Consider the following 25,281-nt stretch of genomic DNA (forward strand, 5'->3'; position numbering starts at 1 on the left):
ACCGGTCCAAGCCCGAAGATCATGGAGAGCTTTGTGTGGAAATTCTGGAGGAAGGCCTGCCACTTCATCGACTCCTGTATGTCGTGGTGGTCCGAAAGTCTTTGCTGCGAGGTTCCCCGCCTTCCGACGGCTACGAAGGACTGCTGCCCTGACTGTCGCCCTGTCTTGGAGCCATAGACGATTTGTAGAGCGAGACGATAGACGGGTCTTCTGGTGACGCCATCGACATTTCAGCTAAGTATGAGTAATGCGTCTCCCAGTCCTTAGTTTGTTTTGGTATCCCTTTGAGGATCGCTTTGATTTGGTACCTGCAGGCCCCAAAGCCAAGGGACTCGTGTATTCACGAGACTATCGTTTGAGATTTCCCCTGAAGTTTGAAGCTAGACTAGTGAGCGAAGATGCCTGGTCTTAGCAGACTTGGAAAGATATTTGGTTGTGGTTGTTCTAGGCATTCCCGGTTGGAGGATTAGTGTCTGGTTCCTCCGATTGGAACTCCGACCTATGAGCACTACGTAAAACATGGTGTGGGCCCCATCGGTTATAATAACATCTGGGTTAAATATACGAGAAAAGACGGTGTCCTACAGTGGCCCCGTTATGGTAGCTTTGAAGCAGAGATTCTAGACAATCTCGAAGTTAAACTGTTCAAAAAGAAAGCCTGGCCGGCAATGTTTGCCTCTTTCCGCATATGGCGCAAAGAAGCCAAACAGAAAGAAATTAAATTAGCGAAGAAGAATAAACGAGAACGAGGTTTGTCAATGGTGCAAGCTGCTATAGCGTTTAGGGATAATGAGGAAGAGCAAGAGAGCGAACAGATGCTTAGGGTTAGAAAGTTAGCGGTAGATAAGTGCTACCCAGTTTTGCCATCTAAAGAGCAGGAAGAGAAGAAAGATCTTGCGAAAGATCCTTTAATGTCGCATCTATTGAGTTCGCCACCCCCTTATGCACAGAATGCTACGGCACCACCGCCGCCAGTTGTAGTTGCACAACCTCCGGTTGCTTTGCCACCTGCGATTCCTCCACAGCCAGCTCCTCTTCCGTTGGCTACTATTCCTTGGGCGCAGCCTCCTCAAGGGCTGCCAACTTTTCCTCCTCCTTCGTCTGCTACTCCTATGCCTATCTATAATACTCCTTCTGTTCGGATATATGATGTTACAACGCGGACTTTTACTCCGCATACCGTTACAACGCGGTTTTTACAACGCGAAAACTTTAACAACGCATGTATTTACAACGCATTTTTTTACAACGCAGGTACCTTTACAACGCATACCATTACAACGTAAGTATAGGTAAGTATATGTTAATATTAATAATATATTAGTAACTTAATTTTAAAAAATATAATTTAATGTAATTTTAAATAATTCAATTTCCGTTTATTATTGTAAATTTAAATTAATATTAATTTATTTTTACCATGTACCCCTGTACCCCAGAAACTGAAAACTGACCCTAAACCCCAAAAATAAATTAAAGTAATTTTATGAAATATAATTTAAATTAATTAATGAAAATTAAAACAAATATAACATTTTTTTACCCTGTACCCCTGTACCCCAAAAACTCAAAACTGACCCTCAACCTCAAAAATAATGCAATGTAATTTAATTTAATTTATTTACTATTAAATAATTTAATTTAAAATTAAATTTAATTTATTTTTACCCTGTACCCCAAAAACTGAAAACTGACCCTGAACCCTAAAAATACCCCTTTACCCAAAAACTGAAAACTGACCCTGAACCCTAAAATTACCCCTTTACCCAAAAACTGAAAACTGACCCTGAACCCTAAAAATACCCCTTTACCCAAAAACTGAAAACTGACCCTGAACCCTAAAAATACCCCTTTACCCAAAAACTGAAAACTGACCCTGAACCCTAAAAATACCCCTTTACCCAAAAACTGAAAACTGACCCTGAACCCTAAAAATACCCCTTTACCCAAAAACTGAAAACTGACCCTGAACCCTAAAAATACCCCTTTACCCAAAAACTGAAAACTGACCCTGAACCCTAAAAATACCCCTTTACCCAAAAACTGAAAACTGACCCTGAACCCTAAAAATACCCCTTTACCCAAAAACTGAAAACTGACCCTGAACCCTAAAAATGCCCCTTTACCCAAAAACTGAAAACTGACCCTGAACCCTAAAAATACCCCTTTACCCAAAAACTGAAAACTGACCCTGAACCCTAAAAATACCCCTTTACCCAAAAACTGAAAACTGACCCTGAACCCTAAAAATACCCCTTTACCCAAAAACTGAAAACTGACCCTGAACCCTAAAAATACCCCTTTACCCAAAAACCCTAAACTGACCCTAACCCCTAAAAATACCCCTTTACCCCAAACATATACCATTTAAAAAATAACTATATACTTACCAATACTTACGTTGTAATGGTATGCGTTGTAAAGGTACCTGCGTTGTAAAAAAATGCGTTGTAAAAACATGAGTTGTAACAGTATCCGCGTTGTAATGGATGCGTTGTAACAGTAGTGCGTTGTAAAAAATGCGTTGTAACATGTGCACACCCTTCTGTTCCAACTTTGGATTCTTCTAACATTGTTCCGTCTTCTCTTATTCTGTCACCTCCTCCTTCTGCTAGACAGAGAATGACTGCTGCAGTTTCTAGTATCTTTTCTCCTTTGTTGGGATCATTGGGTATGTCTCCTGTTGTCGAGCATAGACAATCACGTAGTCAGTTGCCTGATGCTCATGAACGGACGGTTTTGGATCACATGGCGCGTAAATGGGTTACGTATTCTACACAGTATGATCTTGAGGGTATTATGGATGTTTTCCAACAATGGGAAGCACCAAAGCAACGGTACGTCTTTGAGATGATGTGTGTGGTTCTCCATGAACATTGGATTGAAGAAGTGGGACAAGCTCCTTCTGAGTTGTACCGAATATGTTCAGAGTTTGCGAAAGGGACCATTGTGGGTCTTCTCGACATTGAGAAAGCAGTTGCGACATTATTGTCATTTCGTAGTGACACTCCTTCTGAGCGACTGTTTGAGCCTGATTCGTCAGTTAGGAGAGCAGCGCGTCAGTATCCGATGCGTGAGGTTCCTCCAGTTTGGAGACCTGCTGATCCTAATGCTGCTCCACCTGTTGTTGCACACTTTCAGCATGTCTGGGTACATGTTCCTTGGAAGCGTGTTGAAGTTTTGGCTATTAAACAGTCTTTGCCTGATCCGCGCAAAAATCCGACGGGATATTATAAAGAGCTGACTCAGACTGTGGGTTCATGTATCATGAATCTGGCAGATATAGATATGTTGTTTGGGAATGTTGTTCCACAGCCTATTTGGGGTAAGATTCGTCACACAGATCATGCACAGGAATTAGGTGACACATGGGCTCACCTTAGAGATGCCGATGATAGACAAGTAGGTCGCGCTAAGCCTGAGGATTTGATTACTGAACTTCCTGGTAGGATTATTACTTATATGAAGACTCTAATGCCTGAAGTGCGTGTCAATTGGGACAAGTTGTCTGCGTGCAAGCAGAAGAAAGATGAAACTGTGTCCGACTTTTTCACGCGGTTTGAAGAGACATTTGTAGACCATAGTGGTCAGGACATGGCTACCGAGGGTGGCCAGAGATTGTTCGTTGACAAATTTGTGCATAATTTGCTTCCCGAGTTGTGTAATAAGTTGAAGGATTCTGAGAGTGCTTGGGCTGTTTCCACGTCAGCGCAGATTTTAGCTACGGCCCAGTACTATGAAAATAGGCACAAAGATGAGGTAGAGAAAGCGGATAAGAAGACTAAGGAATTGAAGACTAAAGTTCTTCTACAGCAAGCTTATCCGCCCCGTAATAATCAACGCGATTATCAGCAGAATCAGCAATATTCGAGAAACTCGCCAAGGAACGAGTCTTCTCAACAACGTTTTCCGTATGGGCCTAATCAGTGTGCGTATTGCAGAGAAGAGGGACATTTTAAGAGTAGTTGTCCGGTTTTGTTACAGCGCACAAATGGTGCTTCTGGTGTGAGAGGTCGAGGTGCACAACAAGCGCCTAGAGGTAGAGGTCGTGGTCAGAATACGCGTTTTTTGCCTCCACAGAATTCGATGAATAGCTTTGATCAGCAGAAAGGTGCGTCTGGTAGGACAGCACAGTACTATACGGACGATTACTACGTCGAAGGTGAGGAAGTGGATGGTAATGATTGCTAGGACAGCCATAGACAAAGAGAGGGAGTTGTTTCAGTTCCAGTAGATCAGAGTGGACCCTATGTTGAAGTGATTGCATCAGGTGTGTCAGAGCCTTTTCTGTTGGATGCTGGTGCTGCGAAGAGTTCTATCATGCACTCTAAACTCCCTGGCGCACCTTTGTCTGGCTTTGAGAATGTTTCTGTAGGTTTTTCTGGCGCCCCGGTTACGAATCCGATTTCTACTCCGTTGCCTCTTTCTGTTGGACCTCGTAGATTTGAAGCACCCCTCATTTTGACTACAGGGTTGGTGAGAACTTGTTGGGATTGGACTTGTTAAAGAGATTGTATGTGACGCTATATTGTTCTCCGTCAGGAGTACATCTTACATTGGGTGAGAGAGTGATCTCTCCGATGTATATATCCAAAGATCGACTACCACATGAATTGTCTTCCCTCCCTGATTCGCTTTGGGCTACTGGTCCGAACGATGTAGGCCTCTTGGAGATTCCGCCATATGTTGTGACACTGAAGGCGAATGCTAGTTACCGCGTATTCCGCAGTACCGTATCTCGAGTGATGGTGAGCGAGCACTTTTGGCAATCATTTACGATCTGATCTAAAAGGGTGTGATTGAGGAAACGAGAGGTAATGTGTGCAATAGTCCGGTTTTGCCTGTTCTGAAGAGGACAGATTCTTCACAGCCTCTTGTATATAGGTTTGTGATCGATCTTCGTGAGGTGAATAAGATCGTTGTCCCGTAATTTCCTGTTGCACCTGATATCACCGCTTTGTTGACTTTGATCCCGGCTACAGCCACATGGTTTTCGGTGATTGACTTGAAGAATGCTTTCTTCTAAATCCCGATTGCCGTGGAGAGTAGGGATATCTTTGGATTCTCTTTAGGAGGACGAAGTTTCCGCTTTAAGCGCGCTCCTCAAGGCTATTGCGAGAGTCCATCGATCTATAGCCAAGCTTTGAAGACACAACTTGATTTGTTGGTTTTACCTGATGGTTAGGCTGTTCGGAATTCGGTTAAAACCGAGTCTCCCCGACTGTACCCTACAGGATGAAAATCATCTGACCCGGTTTAAACCGAGTGTCACTGATTTTCATAGTCATTGCGCCACTTAGCCACTTGATGGAGCCAAAGCACTAGAAACCATTGGCCTGCCTGTGCAGCCTTGTGCCGAGGCGTCGGGGAAAACACTTCTGCACACGGGGAGCCGAGGTGTGAATGACCCAAGGGCCAGAGCAACACCAGGCCCCCTGCCTGGCTCACGTGGGGGGGGGGGGGGGGGGAAGAGCTGTTGTGGTCTGCCGCCATCTGTCTTACTACTGCCGCATCAGAGTACTTAACAGGTCTTTAAAAAGACCATTTACTTAACAATGCTACCTTTGAAATCGCTTGGAAGCACAGGCTAATTGCTGTAGGCGGTGCTCAGTGGTTAGGTTGCGAAGGGTACCTGAATTCTAATCCTGGCTGCTCGACAACCTGTGATCCTGGCCTGTGCCTCGTTCCTCTTGGACTGAAACAATAGTCGCCTAAGAGCACGCATGCACTCGGCATCATGAAGCAGAGAAGCGCTGTACAAGGGATGTAAAAAAGTTATTTATAGGGCGTACCTCTCTGCGGGAGATGCGGACTCTCCGTGCTGTCCCAGCAGAGAGGCCTCCTCCTGCTCCATACCGTCTGCCATGGTCCTGACTCCTGCCCATTAGTACAATCTGCAGTGACGGGCGGTTTTTGGGAGCTTTGGACCCTCAGTGCACATTGGCAGCTCTGGGCATCTACCAATGCTCTCAGCACTGCCCTCTCTGCGCGTTTCTCTTCTCCTCCCCTCCCACCAGGGATCGCCCCCAAAACACGGCCAGCAGCTCCTCCAGTCTAGGGGTGTCCAATTGTCAAAGTAAGACAGCCGGGGAGTGAGCGCAGGCGGGAGATGTCTGAGAGCTCACAGAGGCCGAGTCTGGGAGTCAAAGATGCATTCACCACCGCAAGTGTAATTGTGAAAAGTACAGTAATCACTTTAATCGCCATTTTCCATGAGGAGCCGCAGGATTAAACATGGCTCACGTGGGTCTTTCTAGATGTTGCAGTGTGGTGGGAAGGAAGGGAATCCCTTCAAAGGAAGCGGTTTCCAATGGCGTTCCCTTCCTCCTTTGCCTCTGCAGCTGTGAGCACCCATGCCGCCTATGCACGTATCTAGCTTAGTCCAGCGAGGGGCATTGAAGAGGATCGTCTTTGTTCCCTGCAGTACCGCAGCAGCCAGATCAGGACCCTGCTAGGAGGGTCATCACAAGGCAGCCTGCATCGGATATGCAGTTGGACCTTCCTACCATTGAGTGCCAGAGAAGACGGAGACAAATACTGGACATTAATAATATTTTAAGATTCTGCCAAGGCCTGCTCATGATGTTTAAAAATAGGACTCTATATAAACTCGCCCGTATTCATTTTTAAAATGGCTCTTCTGTCTTTTTCCCGTCTTTACCAGAGAAAGATAATCAAAACAGTTCGAGCACAAGTTTGAAAACGCTTTCTTTATTTGCTGTTTGAAGTATGTAATGGGAAGGGGGTAAAATACCGACTTAAAGTAATTTTCATAATTTTTGTATTGGCTAGGCATTGGCAATGCCAGTGAAAAACCAACAGGTGGCAACCCTAATTTATGCGACCTTGAACTTTCCAAGCACACAAAGATTCCTCCAAATCCGGTGTGGCTTTAAGGGGGTTAAATGAGTGCAATAGCGAGCCCTATATTCATGTTCACTGGGGTGGCTGCCACTCTAAAGGAGGATCAGCTTTTTCTCAGATTGCAGGTGAGGAGCAGGGGACAAAGGGTAAAATAACGGACACAGGGAAGTGAACAAAAAGACTTATAGGAAGGGTCAGGCGATAATAAGCAGAATAGTGAGATGATAGAATGGCCCGCATCCTCCCCGGTGTGATGAGATCCAGAGCATTTGGACTTGAAGTGTGAAAGTCTCATTGTGCCTGTCAGTGGGTCACAAAGGTGTTCAGACAATTTGCACATCCAATCCTTGGCCTCTCAGCAGCGTGTACAGAGGATAGCTCCATATGTGCCAGGTTTAATTATGATTCTGTAGGTACGTGTGTGAAGGAGGTATGCAGCAGATGAAATATTAACAGCAGGAAAAGAAAATGTTGCATATACAGGCGTGAAGAGGGAACATGTACATGTTTGTGCATGGGAGAGGGCAGGGTGAAAAGGAAATGAAGCAAGATTGTCATGAAGATGGAGAGAAAGTGCAAGTTAAACAATTGCCACTAAGGTGTAGGTAATGTGAGAGATAAAGGATATCAAAGAGGAGAAAAATGATGCAAGTGTCCCATAATAAAATGGTGTACAGTGGAAAATAGCATTAATTGGCAAACACTAAAAACCACCACCACCCCATCGAGAAATTACAATGTCTAATTCACAAACTCATATTTTCAGAATTGAAACATTTTGAATTAGTCTGGATCTTAATGTTTTCCTCTAACTCCGCCTCCTAATCACACACTTTGGCCCCGCCCCCACACCAGCAGCCTAATTTATTGAGTACCTACACTTTTTTCAAAGCACTGGCAGTAATGTACACTCCCTCTACCCACCCGATCAGGTGGACCACGCATAAGCACATGCGTATGAGTTAGTGAATGAATGAAGAATGAATAAAGAACATTGCAGACCAACGCTACAAACATTGTCTTCCGTGCACATTAAAACTAGCGTGGCCCGAGGAACTTCGAAATGAAGCAGTCAAAAAACTACACCTATTGGCTATTCCAATGCTTGTTTTCAGTTTGCCATGCAGTGCTCTTTGGGGTTTGGAGCGCCACCCAGTGCATGCAGTGGATTCCCGATGCCAATAGTTTCTAAAAATCGTTTTCCAAGTAAGAAGACCTTTTATGTGCTTTACACTAATTGTGGCCTCCAACTTCCCTATGGCCTCCACATTCTCTACGTGCACTGTATGTGTTCCGTACAACGTGCACGCACGGTAAAAGCTTTGCCTGGGTTTAAAGACCGCTTAGCTGGTGGGACAGTTGCCTTTTAGTAAGTTACGTATTTACAAAGTGATGCACGCACCTCACACTAGGTTTGTCTATACCAGGAAAACCAAAAACAGCCCGTCCAGAAGGTGCCGATGCCCAAGACAGTCAGGGGTCGTGCTATATCTGTTCCCGCATGTGTTGCGTCGTTCATTATGTATACCCTGCACGAAATTCTGTATTTTCCTTTTTCATCCCCAATTAGAAGTGAGGAAGTGAAACAACATGCATTTCAAAGTGAATCCTTTTAGGGCTTCTCCTCTAACGGGCAAAGTCAAGGAAGTGAGACATGCATTTCAAAGTGAATTCTTTTAGGGCTCCTCCTCTGACGTGCAATGTCACTCCAAACAAAGATGGAGTTGGCCTGTCCACATGGGCCGTTCTAAAAGGGGAAAAGGCAGTCACCAAGAAGCCTGATTTCCAATCACCTGCCACCGTTTACCATAAGCGATGACGCGGGCCAATGGGAAACAGGGGCGGGGCTTCAAGTCCCTTCTGAATTCGTATTGATTGCTAATCCCTTCAGAATCCCCGTTTAAAGCTAAAGTCACAATATGCAACCAGTTCAACGCATGTTGCAGAACCTGTCCCAGAGAATGTCAACCTTCAGGTGAATCCGTATTGGCATAGAAAGCTACATCAGTGGCCAGAGCTGGCAAATTGTGTACTGACTGTTTTGGCGTTGCAAGTCTCTAGTGCTGATGTCAAGAGGGCCTTTTCACAAATAAAAGTTTACATGGGAAGGAAAGAGAGAGCACGAATGACCAAAGCCTCACTGAAAAAATATTGTATGGTGTACTACAATAAGTTGCACTTGTAAAACTGTATTTGGACCCCATATACACTGTACGTACACTGTCTATATACCATGCATCAAGGAAGAGAGAAAGCAATAATAAAAGCAAAGCGTTCCATAAACACCTGTAAAACACTGTTTCAGTTGTTTTTTATGGCGTGAAAATGAGTAACCACTGAAAAGCACAGTTTTTTAAAGGTATTGAAATCACTGGAAAACACTGAAAAAACACCACCAGAATTTACCAAAAATAGAAACTGAAAACAGGAAAGCCTACTGATGGTGTTGCTCTTATTCAATATGTTGACGACTTGCTAGTTGCTGCAGACAATGAAGAGATTTGTAGAGAGGCTACTTTGTCGTTGTTGTGCCACTTGTCTGATTTTCATCACAAAGTTTCTCTTTCGAAGTTGCAATATTGTCGACAAGAAGTAACCTACTTAGGTCACCTCTTATCGAAGGAGGGAAGGAAACTGACCCCAAAAAGAATTCAAGCTATTGCGAAAAGGAGCGTGCCTACGACACAGAGAGAAGTACGTGCGTTTTTGGGTATTACGTCGTACTGTAGACAGTGGATCCCTAATTTCTCGTTGTTAGCGAAGCCTTTGATAGCTCTTACTGTTAAGGATACTCCAAATCCTATTCCTTGGACTGACGAATGTCAGAAGAGCTTTTCAGAATTACGCAATGCGTTGTGTTCGGCTCCTGTGTTGGGTACTCCCGACTACAGTAAGCCTTTCACATTGTACGTCCACGAGAGGGAGGGATGTGCATTGTCAGTGTTGACTCAACAGTTTGGCGATAAGCAGCGTCCATGTGCTTATTTTTCGTCGACCTTAGATCCGGTAGCAAGAGCCTTGCCGAGTTGTTTGAGAGCTACAGCAGCAGCGGCTGTTTCAATTCGACAGTCTGCTGGTTTGGTTATGGACAATACACTGATTGTGATGGTTCCACATGCAGCGGATACCTTGTTGAATCATACCAAGACACAGACCTTATCTAGTGCTCGGTTGTCGGGTTACGAATTGACCTTGTTAGCGAGTCATGTGCATATTAAGAGATGCAACACGTTGAATCCAGCCACGTTGTTGCCGATTTCAGCTGAGACAGATAATGTTGAAGAACAGCATGATTGTTTCCTTAGAACTGAGGAAGAAACGAAAGGGAGGATAGACCTTAGGGATACTCCTCTTCCAGAGTGTGATGGTACCTTGTGGGTTGATGGATCGTGCTTTAAGCTGCCGAATGGTGATACGACTGCGGCATATGCTGTTACGACTTTGCATACGATTGTTGAAGCTGCACGTATCCCACATAATTCAGAGCAAGCAGCAGAGTTGATTGCATTAACGAGAGCATGTGTGTTGGCGAAAGGAAAACGAGTGAATGTGTACACTGACAGCCAGTATGCGTTTGGTGTGGCTCATAGTTTTGGACGTTTGTGGTGTGAACGTGGGTTCTTGACTTCGCATGGGACGAAGATCTAGCATGGACAGATGGTGAATGAACTCCTTGAATCACTTACTTTGCCATTGCAAGTAGCGATTGTGAAATGCAGTGCCCATAAGAAAGTTACGGATGATGTTGGTTGAGGAAATGGGTTTGCGGATGAAGTTGCGAAAGAAACTGCGAGAAATGTGATGAGCCGAATGTATGTTGCAGGTCCGGCGAGATGGGTTCCAGAGAAAAGTATGTGTGAAGATACGATTGAGAGTGTGAAATCCATCCAAGCTGAAGCTACAGAGAAAGAGTTTAATGAATGGAGAGAAAGTAAGGGTAGATTGCACTCGAATGGTTGTTGGACTGATTTGTCTGAGCATCAAAGATGGTTGTTGCCCGATGCGTATGTGCTTCCAGTTGTTACGATGGCTCATGGGATGGCACATATTAGCGTGAAAGGGATTTGCAAGTTGTTGGCCCCGGTTTGGCAGAATGCAGGAATTCCCAAATGTGCAGAGAATTTGGTTAAGAACTGTATGGTGTGTTTGATGTACAATCCCCACCCCGGCTGGTCATTTTGCTCCTCATACGTATCCGTTCAAGGCTTTGCAGCTAGATTTCATCCACATGGAGAGGTGCAACAACCTGAAATATGTGTTGGTGGTTGTTTGTTCCTTTTCTAGATGGGTGGAAGCTTACCCTTTGAAGGACAATACTGCCTTGTCCACAGCGAAAGCCCTAATCAAAGAGTTTTTCCCTAGGTTTGGATTGCCGAGAATGATCTGGAGGGACTATGGGAGTGAATTTGTGGGTCAAGTAATGAAGAGAGTATGTGAGGGATTAGGAATTAGACAGAAATTCCACGCTGCAAATCACCCCCAATCAGCTGGTTTAGTCGAGTGCTATAATGGCACTTTGGAATTAAAATTGGTCAAAATTCAAGCGAGCTCTGGTTTGCAATGGCCAGATGCTTTACCCTTAGCCCTTCTGTCCACAAGAATGACTGTGCATTCATAAATGGGTTTAAGTCCGTATGAGGTCGTGTTTGGTCGCCCGGTGAATATTTGGGGCGTGCCAAGACCGACAAAGTTTAGTGAGCTTGAACACCCTGTATTACTTGACTACTTGTACGAACTGACGGCTAAACTGCGTGTCTTACACCAACAGGTTCACGATAGTCTACCACAGGCTTCTGAAGATCCAGGCCACGCCATTGAACCTGGCGCCTGGGTATTCGTGAAGAATTTTCAGCGGAGCAAGAACGAGCAGCCCCGCTGGACAGGATCATACTTGGTTTTACTATCTACACGTTCTGCAGTTCAAGTGCAAGGCAAGAAAAACTGGATCCACGGCGTACACTGCAAAACGGGCTCCGTTGCCCTTACCGTACGACCGGTGGGTCCAGAAGGGACTTCCGGACTCTGAAACTGAAACTGTGCCATGTTTTTTGCCATTCAGCGATGCCCGTTTGATTGGAACGAACACTGAGAAAGAAAGTGACGATCTTCTGCAAGAAGCTGTGCCTCCTTTGAATCGATTGGACACTACTGAGCCTGAACTCCTGTTTAGAGAACAGACATTGCCTGGAAAAGATCGTTATAATTTGCGACCGAGAGTCATGGACAAATAAAAAATAAATGAAGTTTTTATGATTTTTCTTTTTGCAGGTTAACTCTCCTCCGAGGAACTACTTATTTTTGTTTTTCGAACCGCCATCCGGGTTCAGCTGTAGGGTCGCGGTCGACAAGTCTTTGGAGTGCAAGCCTGAGACAATAGGTCGACGGTTCTGGTTGGCCTAAGGGAGTTGCCCTGGGCTGACAGAGGCATTCCTTAGCATAGAACACCCTACCACCGCGAGCAGCATATTTAGTGAGGAAGGAGTTCTTCGAGTTGGAGAGACCTGTAGAGACAATAAGCTTTAAGAGCAACATATACAAACTAATGACACGAAAAAGATTTTTGATATTGTGCTTATTTATGCTACCGAGTTTAATGATATTTTTAATTGGTTATGTGACATTCTCTTTTAAAGTGACGTTTATTCCCACTGTGCAACCTACACCTCCACCTACTATTTCTTCTCATTCTTTTCACCCTCTGCCCTAACATGAAGTAGTTAGAAGATTGGAATTTGCCAATAATTCTTTTATTCAACTTTTGCACCAACACCAGCTAGTCATGAACACGACAAACTGTTGGATTTGTGGCCTAATGCCCCATACTGCCGGTAAAGGTATTCCGTATTTGGTTTTGCCCTTCAGCCTTAATGGTTCTATTTGGGCATATAGAACGATGTTCATCTATGCCCATAGTGTCTATCCCCTACGTTCACCGAAAGACAATCCGAAGAATAGTGCTTTAGCTAGAGGCATAGTCGACATGGTTAAAGGGACTAATGCAGTCAATACTATTCCAAAAGATGAGAAACAACCATATAGTGGTTGGGACCTTACTGGATATAGAGTTAGTCTGAGTGTTAACCAGCGAGCGAAAAGTTCTCCACCGATTTGGATAGTGCCCCATCAGGGTCGCTATTGTCTGCAGGGTAATGGCAAGAATCCGAAAGCTCAGTTAGATAAGAGTATCTGCACTGAGACTTATGTATTTACTTCTCAGACTTCCCCAGCGTTTCTAGCAGCTAAGGGTACTTATTTTGTTTTCTACGACAAAGCATATACATGGTTGCCCCCTGACTTTTCGGGCACATGTTTTGTTTCTTTCCTGTTGCCCCCCACTTTTACAGCTGCGGCAGATTACCATAAGACGAGAGTTGCTAGAGGTGTCTTCAGTCAGGAAGATACCGCAGGGCAAGAGTTGGGAGATTTCTTTAAGGGTTTTCTGCCGTTCTGGGGACCGATGGCTAACAGCAGGAACATTCGCCAGTTGACGAGAGTGGTTGAGTCCACCATAGTCGAAACTGCCGGTGCCCTTAGTAACTTGACTGCTGAGCTTCAGTCGGATCGACTTAGGACACTTCAGAATAGAGTTGCTCTTGACGTCATACTTGCAGACAGAGGTGGAGTATGTAAACTGATTCAATCGAGCTGCTTCGTTTTCATTCCAGACAATGCTCCGTCAGTCTTCCAGGCCATTTCCAAGTTACATAAGATCTCCGATTCTGTACACATAGATAAAGGAGATTGGTCGTTGATGGGATGGTTTTGGGGATTGATATCCACGTGGGGATGGAAGATTCTGATGGTCATTGGGATGGTCTTAGCTATCCTTTTCCTGTTCTGTCTCTGTGTACAGTGTGCTCCTGCTATTTGTGGCCTCTGTGCTACTTCGTGTGCGAGGAGACCTGTCCAGAGAGAGGTACTAAGTACTAGGATGATGCTACAGCAACATATCGATGATCTGATGAAGATAGACCTAGATTCAGACTGACATGGGTTTGGGTTTATTGCCTATGTAAGGGCAAAAGGAGGGTCTGTAGTTCCGTAGTTTGAGGGTCTGTGGTTCGGTGATTCCGAACCCGTTCAATAAAGGTTGTCGGAAATAGATGATTTTGGTGTCAGCGGACCGCAAATCACGAGTGCGGTGTGTACGAGTGTTTTTGTCTTAATCGATCAATGAGAACACTACGTATTCAGGGATTTTGTTTGAACCCTCAGGTTCCATTTTGTGGATGGCAGCCATTTTGTGTGGTTGCCCTCACATAGGCCGATGACTGCGGTCGAGCGAGTCCTTGGGACACGTACACCTTAGCTGACTTCTGAATGACCTGGCCGAACTGACTCCCTTGCCCGAGGCTGACCTCGCTGAGCCAGTTCCTTGTTAAGCAGCTGGTCAGATAAAGATCAAAGAGCAGGACATTGCCGAATTTACAATACACTGCACCCACCTTTCTATCTCACTTCTCGTCTGTTTCTGCTCTTTCCTTTACGACATAATCACTGATTTGGGTTGAGGTTTTATGATGGGTTTGTCCGGCCTGATCCAACAGGATATCGGAATGTGCTTGGTCATTTCTGGTGGGCTGGACAACGGAAAATCGGATTGTCGTCATGCGCTACTTTTGAAATGTCGCACTGTCATTGGTTAGTTTGTGTGTAATCGATGCTACTTTGGAATGTGATTTTTGGCATAAAAGACCATGCTCCGCTCATTGAAATTGTGCAGTCTCTAGCGAACCACCCGTGTTGTGCTTCGTAGATCTCTGTTCCTGGTTGCAGCCAATAAACTTTGGTCTTTGACGTCATCGAGAAGTGTCCCGTGTCTCTGTTTGCGGAGGCAGGGGAATCCGAACACTTCGAGCGTTTTCCCTGGCGCTGCTGGGTTCTAAAACCCGGTTCTTCATTGACGGACTTAATGATAAATTATTTTGGTAAATCGGCCATCTGGGCAAAAAAATACAAATGATTGTCACCAATTGCCATTTTTCCTACATATTTTCATTCTTATGTATTTTGAGAATATGCGAGAACCAGCATGCTGAGCAGTTAGTAGTAGCCTTTTTACAGGCCGTATTGGGAGCTATTGAGTCCACCACTCTCCTAAGCCAAGAACTTATGACAGCGTCCCCCTCCACGGCAGAATCTGGGATAACTTTGGGGCACAAAAGTTTCAACAACTAACAGGTCAAATAAAAGTGCATTTTAAATTACTTTGACAATTATCATGAAGCCATCACAATAAATACCAGAGTTAAACCAATCCTCTTCAAGATCCGAAACACATTTCATAAACCAAGCCCTCAACGAAACCAACAGCCCTAACACAAAACCAGGGCTATGTCAAGTACCAGCACTTGCCTTCAAACTAGCCTTTTATACAATTATTACTCTACTAAGTGAAACTACAACTCTAACAAAAACCCTAACCTCAACCACAAACCGTGGTCTAAGCATAACCATAAAACTACCTCATTCTAACCATGTACCTATTCCTAGCCATTACCCAAATGCTACTACTAAACTATATAAATCATTAACAACAAAAATACACTTCACGATATTTAATAGGTTTGCTTCATTATTACTCTAACTATATAATGGTAAATCATTAGTCATATCATTTTTGCCGTTTAATTTTTTTCCTTGCAAGTTTTACAACAAGTTTTCCAGGCAGCGTGCCACTGGGAGGACCCCTAATCACCTCCTCCTATGAAGCCTTCATATGTATATCAATGACTTTTACTAGTCCAGCTGTCCAATCAATCCCACAAGTACCAGCTTTAATAACACGAGCGATGAGAGCATCATTAGATTACAAATATCTGAAGCTTCATTGAAAGGGTGGACAACCCTATGAGACAGCAAACTTCCATTGTGATGCCACCACTATCATTCCTGTTAGAATTAGAGACATGACTAGTTAGGCCCCGTCGAGCTTCTTGCTTAGTAAATCAACATGAGATCAAATCAATATTATTTTGATCCGTTGTTCCGGGGCTCCAAAAAGTAGTGAAGCCCATAGGCCGGTGCCTACTTGTCTATTTTGTCATCCGGAACTGAGCACCTTGAATCAATGAAGTTCGTGGAGCATATTTTATAGACACCTTTAGTAGTAGGTAGTGATGCCTCTCTGTTACTTCTTGGGAATATCCCTACATGTCACCCCCTTGTAAAAACCAGGCCTGTTTAAGACCAACAGTCTGCGCCCAGGCCTGTCAAATTTAAGGCCCGGGTTTCCTGCCAGAGCTGTCAAATTTCCAGACAGAAGTTTAAGACTAGACTTGTCAAATTTCCAGATTAGACCTGTCACATTTAAGGCCAGGGTTTGCTGCCAGAGCTGTCACTTTTGCAGCCAGGTTGATGAGAGGCATCACTACCTACTACTACCTTTGTATCCTCACCGACCAAGATGATCAACTAGTTAGATGACTATTATGAGAAGGACAACTTACCCTGCCTTGCCTCCTGCTTCCATGTGATTGGCTAGTGTAACATCATTTGACCACACATCGAACTGCCACTTCCTCAAGCCCAGAACTCCGCAATGGACTCGCCCACTGTGAATCCCGACTCGCATGTTCACGTTCACTCCTGTCACCTCACGGACCAGTCTGAAATACAATAAATACAAAATGTTTTAATGGTAAAGCCTTGAATGTGACTGTATAGACTGTAACGTTAGAAAACTAATGTAAAACAGCATGCTATATGGCCATCAAAAAAAAACTCTTAAATGCTCCAGGCAGCCAATTTCACTGCTAGACTGATGCCACTATCCTTCTGAGGAGCAACCCTCGTTATGCAAAATTCACTCAGCTATATGAATTGTATTTAACTCAGGGTTCTTTTCTTGAGTGTGCAGACACAAAGCAAGTTGTCACATATCCAATTTATAAAACAGATATTTTAAGAGAAACATTATCAGAACATGAAAAGTCAAATAGTAATGAATTATTAATTACTCAAATGAGTGACAGCATTGTGAAATAGACATTCATTAGGAATTACTAGACACAATTTTCATGTTAACATGTTATAAATAGTTGAGGCACCTCTTTTATCCAGTGATGTGTTGGTTCTTGCAAGAGGTTGCTAAAGTACATCTGTTGGAATATTGCAAGAATGAGGCTTCTTTCTGTGGTAGCGCTGTTGCAAAAAACGTCCAATCTACATTTTATGATGTTGCCATTTGGCAAAAACTTGTGAAAATATGGATAGTATCAAACAAATATGGGAATTCATTCTGAGTCAATGCAATATGTGGTTAGATCTTTTTTTATATTTTTAGAGTTTTATATAGCACAAACTCGACCCAAAGGTATCAGAGACTTTACAGAAGCACCAGTAGCTTAACAGACGGACACATTCATTTTTGGTAGCCACTGGGAGATTAAGTGATTTGTAGTGGCGGCCACCTCGGATCGGAGGTAGGGGTGCGGGGGTGGAGGGTACAGGGCTGCGGGGGAGGAGGACACTGGGGAAGCAGGCAGCAAAAAATAAAATAAAAACCTTACCCTCTTGTCGCTTCTTTATCACGTCTCTCCATACTACTCCCTGGATGACCTGAACAGCAGGAAGTTCCGCCAGGCTCCCAGTCAGCCAATCACAATGCTGCCTTAGCAGCGCTGTGATTGGTCTGAGCGCTGCGTTTTGGTGCTCAGGCTCTGACTGGGAGCATGCGCATGTTCTCCATGCAGGCTGTGATGCAGCCTACATGGAGAACATGCGAATTGCGCAAGACTGTTTTGGGCGGCCCGAGAGGGCCGGCAAAGCAGTCATTGTGCACTTAGGAGGGTGCTACCACTCCTCCTGTGCCCCCGCCCCCTCACACAAAGCTGCAGCAGTAGGAGAAAATACAATTATAATAACGCGAGTTATTATCATTTTATTTTCTCTTTATTTCACTGCTAAAAGGGAGTGGGGCGACGCTCTTCCGATTTAGCGGAGGAGCCGCCACTGGTGATTTGCCCAGAATCACAGGATGTTGAGCGTCCCTATTGAGACTCCAAACCGGTTCCCCGGCTTCGATGTTAACTGCTTTAGCCATTAGGTGACATCATGGACAGGGAGGATGCAATTTGCCCATACAATTATTGACACCAAGCCTAAAAAATAGAGAATTTTTTCTGCCTTGACCTTTTATTATGTAGCCATTATAATACGTAGTTTTAAAAACAACATCAAAATGCAACAGGTGTGTGACAATATTAACAAATACAATGTATTTGCTCTCCAAAGGATCTTAATGCCATTATTACTGAATGTGTTTCCAGGGTGCCGGAGCTATTTATGGTTATGTATCTTGCACATGATACCTATTCGCGTCCGTTTTACTAACATTAACACTAGCAAATTTCATTTCTCGTTCAGCAAGTTATTTTGATTTTGTCTAAATTGATTACATGGGATTATTTGTATACACTGAATTAAAAATACCTCTCTATCAACATCTAGAAGGAGAAAATTGGTGTGGGAGCACACTGCTTCACCTCCCAGCAGGGTCGTCCCTAAGCATCATGGTAGATGTAGTCCGACAAGCGAGTACACTTGCAAACCCTTTAGAGTGTTTCACCAGGTGGGTGTAGATTAGTTCTGGCCATCTCTGGACACGTATTTCTAGATTATTATCTGTCATCAGCAGAGATTAGGCATTATTTGGGGTTGCTGAGCAGGCTGCCGTATCCTTGGAACGTAGTATCTCTCCAGGCGCGCAGGTGCCTCTCCACGAGCTCGTCAGCCCACAGCGTCTCGAGGGAGCCTTCAAGTAGAAAATTGGTGTGGGAGCACACTGCTTCACCTCCCAGCAGGGTCGCCCAATTTTCTACTTGAAGGCTCCCTCGAGCCGCTGTGGGCTGACGAGCTCGTGGAGAGGCACCTGCACGCCTGGAGAGATACTTTGTTCCAAGGATACGGCAGCCTGCTCAGCAACCCCAAATAATGCCTAATCTCTGCTGATGACAGATAATAATCTAGAAACACGTGTCCAGAGATGGCCAGCACTAATCTGCACCCACCTGGTGAAACACTCTAAAGACTTTGCAAGTATACTCGCTTGTCGGACTACATCTACCAGGATGCTTAGGGGCGACCCTGCTGGGAGGTGAAGCAGTTTGCTCCCACAATTATTTTCTACTTGAAGGCTCCCGAGAGCCGCTGTGGGCTGACGAGCTCGTGGAGAGGCACCTGCGCGCCTGGAGAGATACTACGTTCCAAGGATACGACAGCCTGCTCAGCAACCCCAAATAATGCCTAATCTCTGCTGATGACAGACAATAATCTAGAAACACGTGTCCAGAGATGGCCAGCACTAATCTGCACCCACCTGGTGAAACACTCTAAAGACTTTGCAAGTGTACTTGCTTGTCGGACTACATCTACCATGATGCTTAGGGGCGACCCTGCTGGGAGGTGAAGCAGTGTTCTCCCACACCTATTTTCAACATCTAGACGGAGAAAGTAGGTTTTCTAATGTTTACACAGAAACTGTGAATCCAGGACTTTATCTCTCTCTCTCATAATTGTTCATTTACCAAACCTCCCAAACATGCCCCCCTGCCCCACCTCCTCCCTCCCCTACTTCCCCCAAAAGACCCTTAGATGTGGGAATACAAACAGCCCATTATGATGGTGAATTGTGGTCCAATCCGATGCTCCCCCAGGTCATCTCCTGGGCCTTTCTCAAACAAGGATCCTCTCCAAGGCACCAGACCGCTTTAGGCTGCATTCCATGTCCCATTCAATTGAAAGACATAACACACTTTCTGTCAAGCTCAACCCAGTTATTGTCTACACTGGATCCTCTTTCAACTTTTCATTTATGTTGTAGTGCACTACCGCCCATTGCTCACAGTTCGCAAGTGGCATCCACACAGTCTGTCCCATTACACAGTTTCAGCCTGACTCAATGACTTTCAATATTGGTATTTTCTTTTACACATTGAGGTTAGTCTCTGAGTTCCTAGTATTTGCCCATGAATCCTTCCTCATCATGCCAATCACCTTGGGGTTTCATGGTTTTTCCCATTCCTCTTTAGGTTTCACCTGTTGCTGGTCTTTTTAATCTTCCTGTTTGGTGGATGAGTGCGCATTGCAGGTCAAAAATCTCCTGCGCTTCTTCGACTGTATGGATCACATGACTTTTGGGACGCAGCTGAAATCACAATTCAAATGCGAATGTCCATCAAGGATGCAGTTGTCACTGCTGTCGTTTTGCAGTGCTTGGTGAGAGCAGTCTCTATTAGTTTAGGGTACTTTGTGATATGTCCTTGAAAAGTTCTTTATTTTGGTCTATAAATGTTATCGCGGTCAACTTCTGTGTCTCTCTAATTATTCTGTCTTTTAATTGTGACATACCCATCTTAGCAACCATATCTCTAGGCCAGGCACCCGTTGCATCCCTCACAGCACAAACCCTGTGGCCTGAATGATGGAGACCTTGAATGTCTGGCCTTCTTTTAGGACATGCCAGAATAAAGTCTGACAGAATTCACCAACATCCGTACTTTTATGTTTTCCTAGACGCTGAGAATTCTAATGTTATCCCTAAGTGTTCTATTACCAAGATCTGTCTATTTATCCCAGATCTCTTTTATGCCCTCTTCCATTTTAGCTTGAACCGTCTGTAATTTCTCAAGTGCTTGACTCATTACCATAATATCATCTTCATTTGTAGCCACTCGATCGCCCATCACCTAGAGCTCTTTAGTCCTGTCTGCCATTTCTGAGGTCTTGCCTAATTTCTGAGATTGCATCAGGGTGGTCACCATAATCGAAATCTTGTCAAGTTACTCCTCTAGACACACACATAGAGCCTCTTGTGTTAAAGGTTGGCTGTAGTTGTCTTTTTTTGGATGCCAAATTTGCACAAAGTGCACCTGGAAACTCAGTAGTAATCGTAGATCTCAGGTGGCCCTTTGACTCACCCCAGCAGTCTTTATTTAGCATCTGGGCAAACTCTTTTTTCATTCATTGGCACAGGTTCTAAGCCAATGTGTCAGAAAGGCGGCTTTGTTAGATGCTATCTATAGTGTTAACTAGGACGCTGGTCTACCTTCTAAGGTGTGTACGCAAACGAATAGTACCTGGAGGTTCAATATGCATGCGGGGGATATTGTTTAGTTTTTGATTTTCAGCGAGGTATGTTAGATTTAGGAGTATCAAATCTTTATGTCTGGCTAGGGGATGAGGATGGCCAGTCTCACCCAGGGTCACGGAGGCCCCTCGCACCCTATTTGCTTGTAGAGGTACCCAGGCGCTATCAGACCCTATGAAGGGCTCACTAGATTATGGAAATTCAGGTGCTTAGACTTTCACAATGCTGTTACTACAGCTTGGATATTATTCTTCTGCCCTCCGTCTCTACACCTTCGTATTGTCAAGTTTTGGTAGAAGACTCAATGCAGCTCCTTAGATCTAGAATACCAGTCTGCATCTTACTTCAAGTCTCAAGGTGGCCACCTCGTTTCTGACGCACCTTGGGCATCCGACTTGTGGGACTATGTATAAATAGTTTCTCTGTTGCCAGTGTGTCCTTCATCACATTCTAGGGGGGAGGGCTTACTCCAGACACCTTCAAAGTTGACTCATGGCATGTAGGGGGGCCTTCAACATTTTTGAGGATTGGGATTGCCAGATCGTATCTGTGACCCAGGACCAGTTCCATTTGCTGTAATGATATAGTGGAAGGCGAGTGATTAACCGGTCATACTGCTCTCAGTTTTGCCATTGTTGCGATTTCTGCCCTGTACTGGCCACCACCTTCACCATTACAGTACTGGTCTGCTGTGCTGCGTTTATTGGGCTTGGAGGGAATTTTAGCTCTGCCTCCTTTGTGGTTCTACATTCCCCCAATAGGCAGCAAGATGGCCACCCACCAAAATCGTGCCCATCTCATTTCTTCACCACTTTCCTAGTAGCGTTTCCTTACCGGCGGGGCTGTCGGCAGGGTCCTACTAGCTTTTAGAAGCAATCACATGGAGTTGGAGAGGGCGTCTTAAATCACCTAAATCTCATATCGCGAATGGCTCAGGCCCGGAGCACACCCAGAAGGACACCACACACTACGCCCCCTGTTGCTCCACTTTTAAAGGTAACTGGTATGTCGGGGCCAGGATGATGTTCTCATGAGGTGTGCCCACTCTGGGCAATCAGAGAAGCCAACTATATATTGTAATCCTGAAAAATAAAGTGATGCATGGTAATATTTTGCATACTTTAAGGATGGCTTGGGAGATTTTCAGGAAAGAAATCTGTTGTAATGTACATATGCTTGTTTCCCCTCTCTCATCCAGTGACATCGTAACATTCTTTGCTTGTACACTCTGTTTTACTCCTGGTAGTTCCATGCTCACTGGAGTCTTGGGACTTGAAGGAGTTGGCTGTGAATTGAGAGCTGTTGGTGATGTTTTACCATTAAACCTACTTCTTCAATCTATCCAGTGTCATTGAATCCTTTTAACACTGGCGACGATGGGCAGCTTGGAAGGGACAAGCCACATCACCACATAACCCTCAACCCACTTCTTGGATTTTTTTTTTTCTGGATTTATCTTCTTGGATTTACCCTCATTTGGATTATGGTTGTTTTTACTTGGATTTCTACAATGGAATGCTTCCTTGGATTTTAAGACTGCCTGACTTTCAAGACTTATTGACTTTTTGGTTCAACTGGAGTCCACCGTTAAGACTAATTGACTTATTGACTTTCGTTTTTAAGTGGATTTATCTACTGCTCGACCACCAGTTTGTTTCCTTCGTGTTAATCCACTTTCCGCTTCAAACTCCCACTTCAGGTAATCATTTTTAACTGTTTCCCCCGAGGTTTTGGCTTCCTCGCTTTGTATTTGGGATCTGTTTTTTTTCGCTTCCCAACGGTCTCACTTACCGTTAGGCGCTCTCCAGCCATTCCTCGAGCTTCTCCTCGTTCGGCTCTGTGACAAGCGCTGCAGCCGCGCTGACATTCCTTCTGAGAGCGCTGCAGTCGCGTTAGAGCCTGGAACCTCGCCATTGCCTTTGCCCGTGTGTTCTGTTCCTGCACTTCCCAGCTACCTTTGCGTGACGTTCAACGCTATCACGTCACATGCATACGTGCCGCCATCTTGCCGGTTGCCTAGCTACGCTGCCTGGTAACGCGGTTTATCGGGTGAAAGCATTTTTCACAGCGTTTTCACCACAACAAGATTAATCCGATAACGCTGTCGTTTGGGGAAAAAGGAAAAAGGATTTATCACAGCGTTTCCACCTGACTGGAATTAACCTGCATTTGGACCTTGGATTTCCTACGACCTTTCTAATTACTCTTATGTCGTTTTCCTCAGGTTTGACTCAATTTTGACTGTGTATCCTCACCTCTGTGATACACACACATTTCTTTTCTTGTGTTTACTTATTTATTTTCTTACTTACCTTACCACTATACCATGTCTACCTCCTCTTCCATGACACAGCCTCCTGCTTTTCTCTGCGAAAAAGGTGAACCTATTCTCCCTTGGAAAAGATGGAAAAATCTTTTCGACTCGTATCTCTTGGCCATTGGTGGGGAGAAATTTTCAGCTGTAAGAAAACAAGCAATTCTACTTCACAATTTAGGTGTGGAGGGTCGTAACATTTATGATAGCATTGATGAAATACCCATCAATGATGGTTCTGGTGATTCTCCTGCAGATGTCTTTCATATGTCTTTAAAAATGTTAGAGGACTATTTTGGTCCTAGAATTAATGTGGTTTTAGAACGTCATAAGTTCTTTGCGAGGGTACAAGAACCTAAAGAAAAGGTTGGGCTGTATGTTGCTTCCTTAAAGACATTAGCACGTACTTGTGAGTTTGGTGAACTCACGGACTCTTTGATTCGTGACCAGTTGGTCAGATGTACTAATAACCCCAGAGTACAAGAGAAACTCTTGTCTAAAAATCCCTCTCTCAGAGAAGCTTTAGCCATTGTTGAGGGTATTGAGAATACTTCTGGTTGGGCTAAGGAGATGAAAGAACACAAAGTCTCTCCTGACGGTTCTTCCACCTCCAGTAGTATTCATCAAGTTACTCAACCTCTTAATGCCATCCCTGAAGACACTATCTGTAAAGTAATGCATAACACCAAGCCTAAAGCGGTCTTTGATCGGACCAAGATCAAGTGTTATAGATGTGGCAGCCCTAATCATTCTTCTTCCTTTCCTAACTGTTATGCCAAATCTTCCACTTGCATCAAATGTGGCATTAAAGGTCATTATGCCAGAGTATGCAAATCTTCCACCAAGTACACTCTGTTGATTGTTCAATACCTCCATCAGATTCTCCCAGATTAGTTGTTTCCAGTGTTACTAGTGATGGAAGCATTGACGCTGATCCCATTGTCATGCCTGAGTGTAATGTGATTATTGGTGGTAAAGATTTTATTGTTTTAGCTGACTCTGGTTCCCCCTTCACCCTAATAGGAAATGAAAATTGGAACAAAACATTTCCTAATCTTGACTTGTTTAAACCTGACATTAATGCTGTTAGCTACAATGGATCTCGTATTGAAGTATCAGGTTATACTGTTATGAGAATTCATTTCAAGGGTCGTGAGACTGTGGGAAAAATTTATGTTGCTTTTAGAGGTGACAATCTCTTAGGCTGGAGAAACCAGAGGGATCTGGGAATTATTCTTAATCCTAATGCCCTTAAACACTCTGACCAGGTCATGCTTATTGATCAAATTTCCATTTCCAACATTTTCTTTGATGACTTTCCCCATGTTTTCTCTGACAAGTTGGGTTTATTGAAAGACTTTCAACATCGCATTATCTTAAAAAAAAATGCTGTTCCTTGTGTGTTTAAGGTTAGGAAAGTTCCTAACATGATGCTTGCTCCTCTCAAACAGGAACTTTCTAGACTTATGGAGTTAAATGTTATTGAAGAAATTGAGTCTTCAGAGTGGTTGGCGCCAGTAGTTTTGGCCCCCAAGGATGGTGGTAAGAACATTCACATGTGTGTGGACCTTAGGGGTTTGAATAAATGTATTTGGGTAGACCGCCAACCCTTGCCTAATATGCCTGAGTCCATCACTATGCTTGCAGGGGCTAAGATATTCTCTGTTCTGGATTTGTCCTCAGCTTACCACCAGGTTCCACTTCATCATGACTCCAAACACCTCACTTCCTTCGTTACTCCTCTGGGATCCTACCGTTTTGTTAGGATGCCCTTTGGTTTGGCATCCGCTGCGGCTTGCTTCCAGAGAATTATGAAGTTAGTTGTTGGAGACGTGCCTAATGTCATATTTTTCCAAGATGACATTCTAGTTTTTGGCAAGGACAATGTAGAACATGAAAAGATTTTGAGAGCAGTTCTCTCCAGATTGGCTGATAAAGGTTTGACGGTCAACAAAGCTAAGTGCAAGATTGGGGTGACTTCTGTTACTTATCTTGGTCATGTGATCTCGAGTGA

The 25,281-nt window shown here is 44.2% G+C and overlaps 1 protein-coding gene across 1 annotated transcript in view; it reads right to left on the bottom strand.

Annotated features, from left to right (window-relative positions):
- Positions 1-25,281, bottom strand: part of ADCY5 (adenylate cyclase 5) — a 1,577,350-nt gene that overhangs the window by 480,755 nt on the left and 1,071,314 nt on the right. Inside the window, exon 6 of the mRNA XM_086957077.1 lies at positions 16,314-16,472. Within this exon, the coding sequence (XP_086813203.1) occupies positions 16,314-16,472 (159 nt within the window). The remainder of the gene's footprint in view (positions 1-16,313; positions 16,473-25,281) is intronic.

Source organism: Lissotriton vulgaris, chromosome 2_1 (genome assembly GCF_964263255.1).
Source record: "Lissotriton vulgaris chromosome 2_1, aLisVul1.2, whole genome shotgun sequence".
NCBI classification, from domain to species: Eukaryota; Metazoa; Chordata; class Amphibia; order Caudata; family Salamandridae; genus Lissotriton; species Lissotriton vulgaris.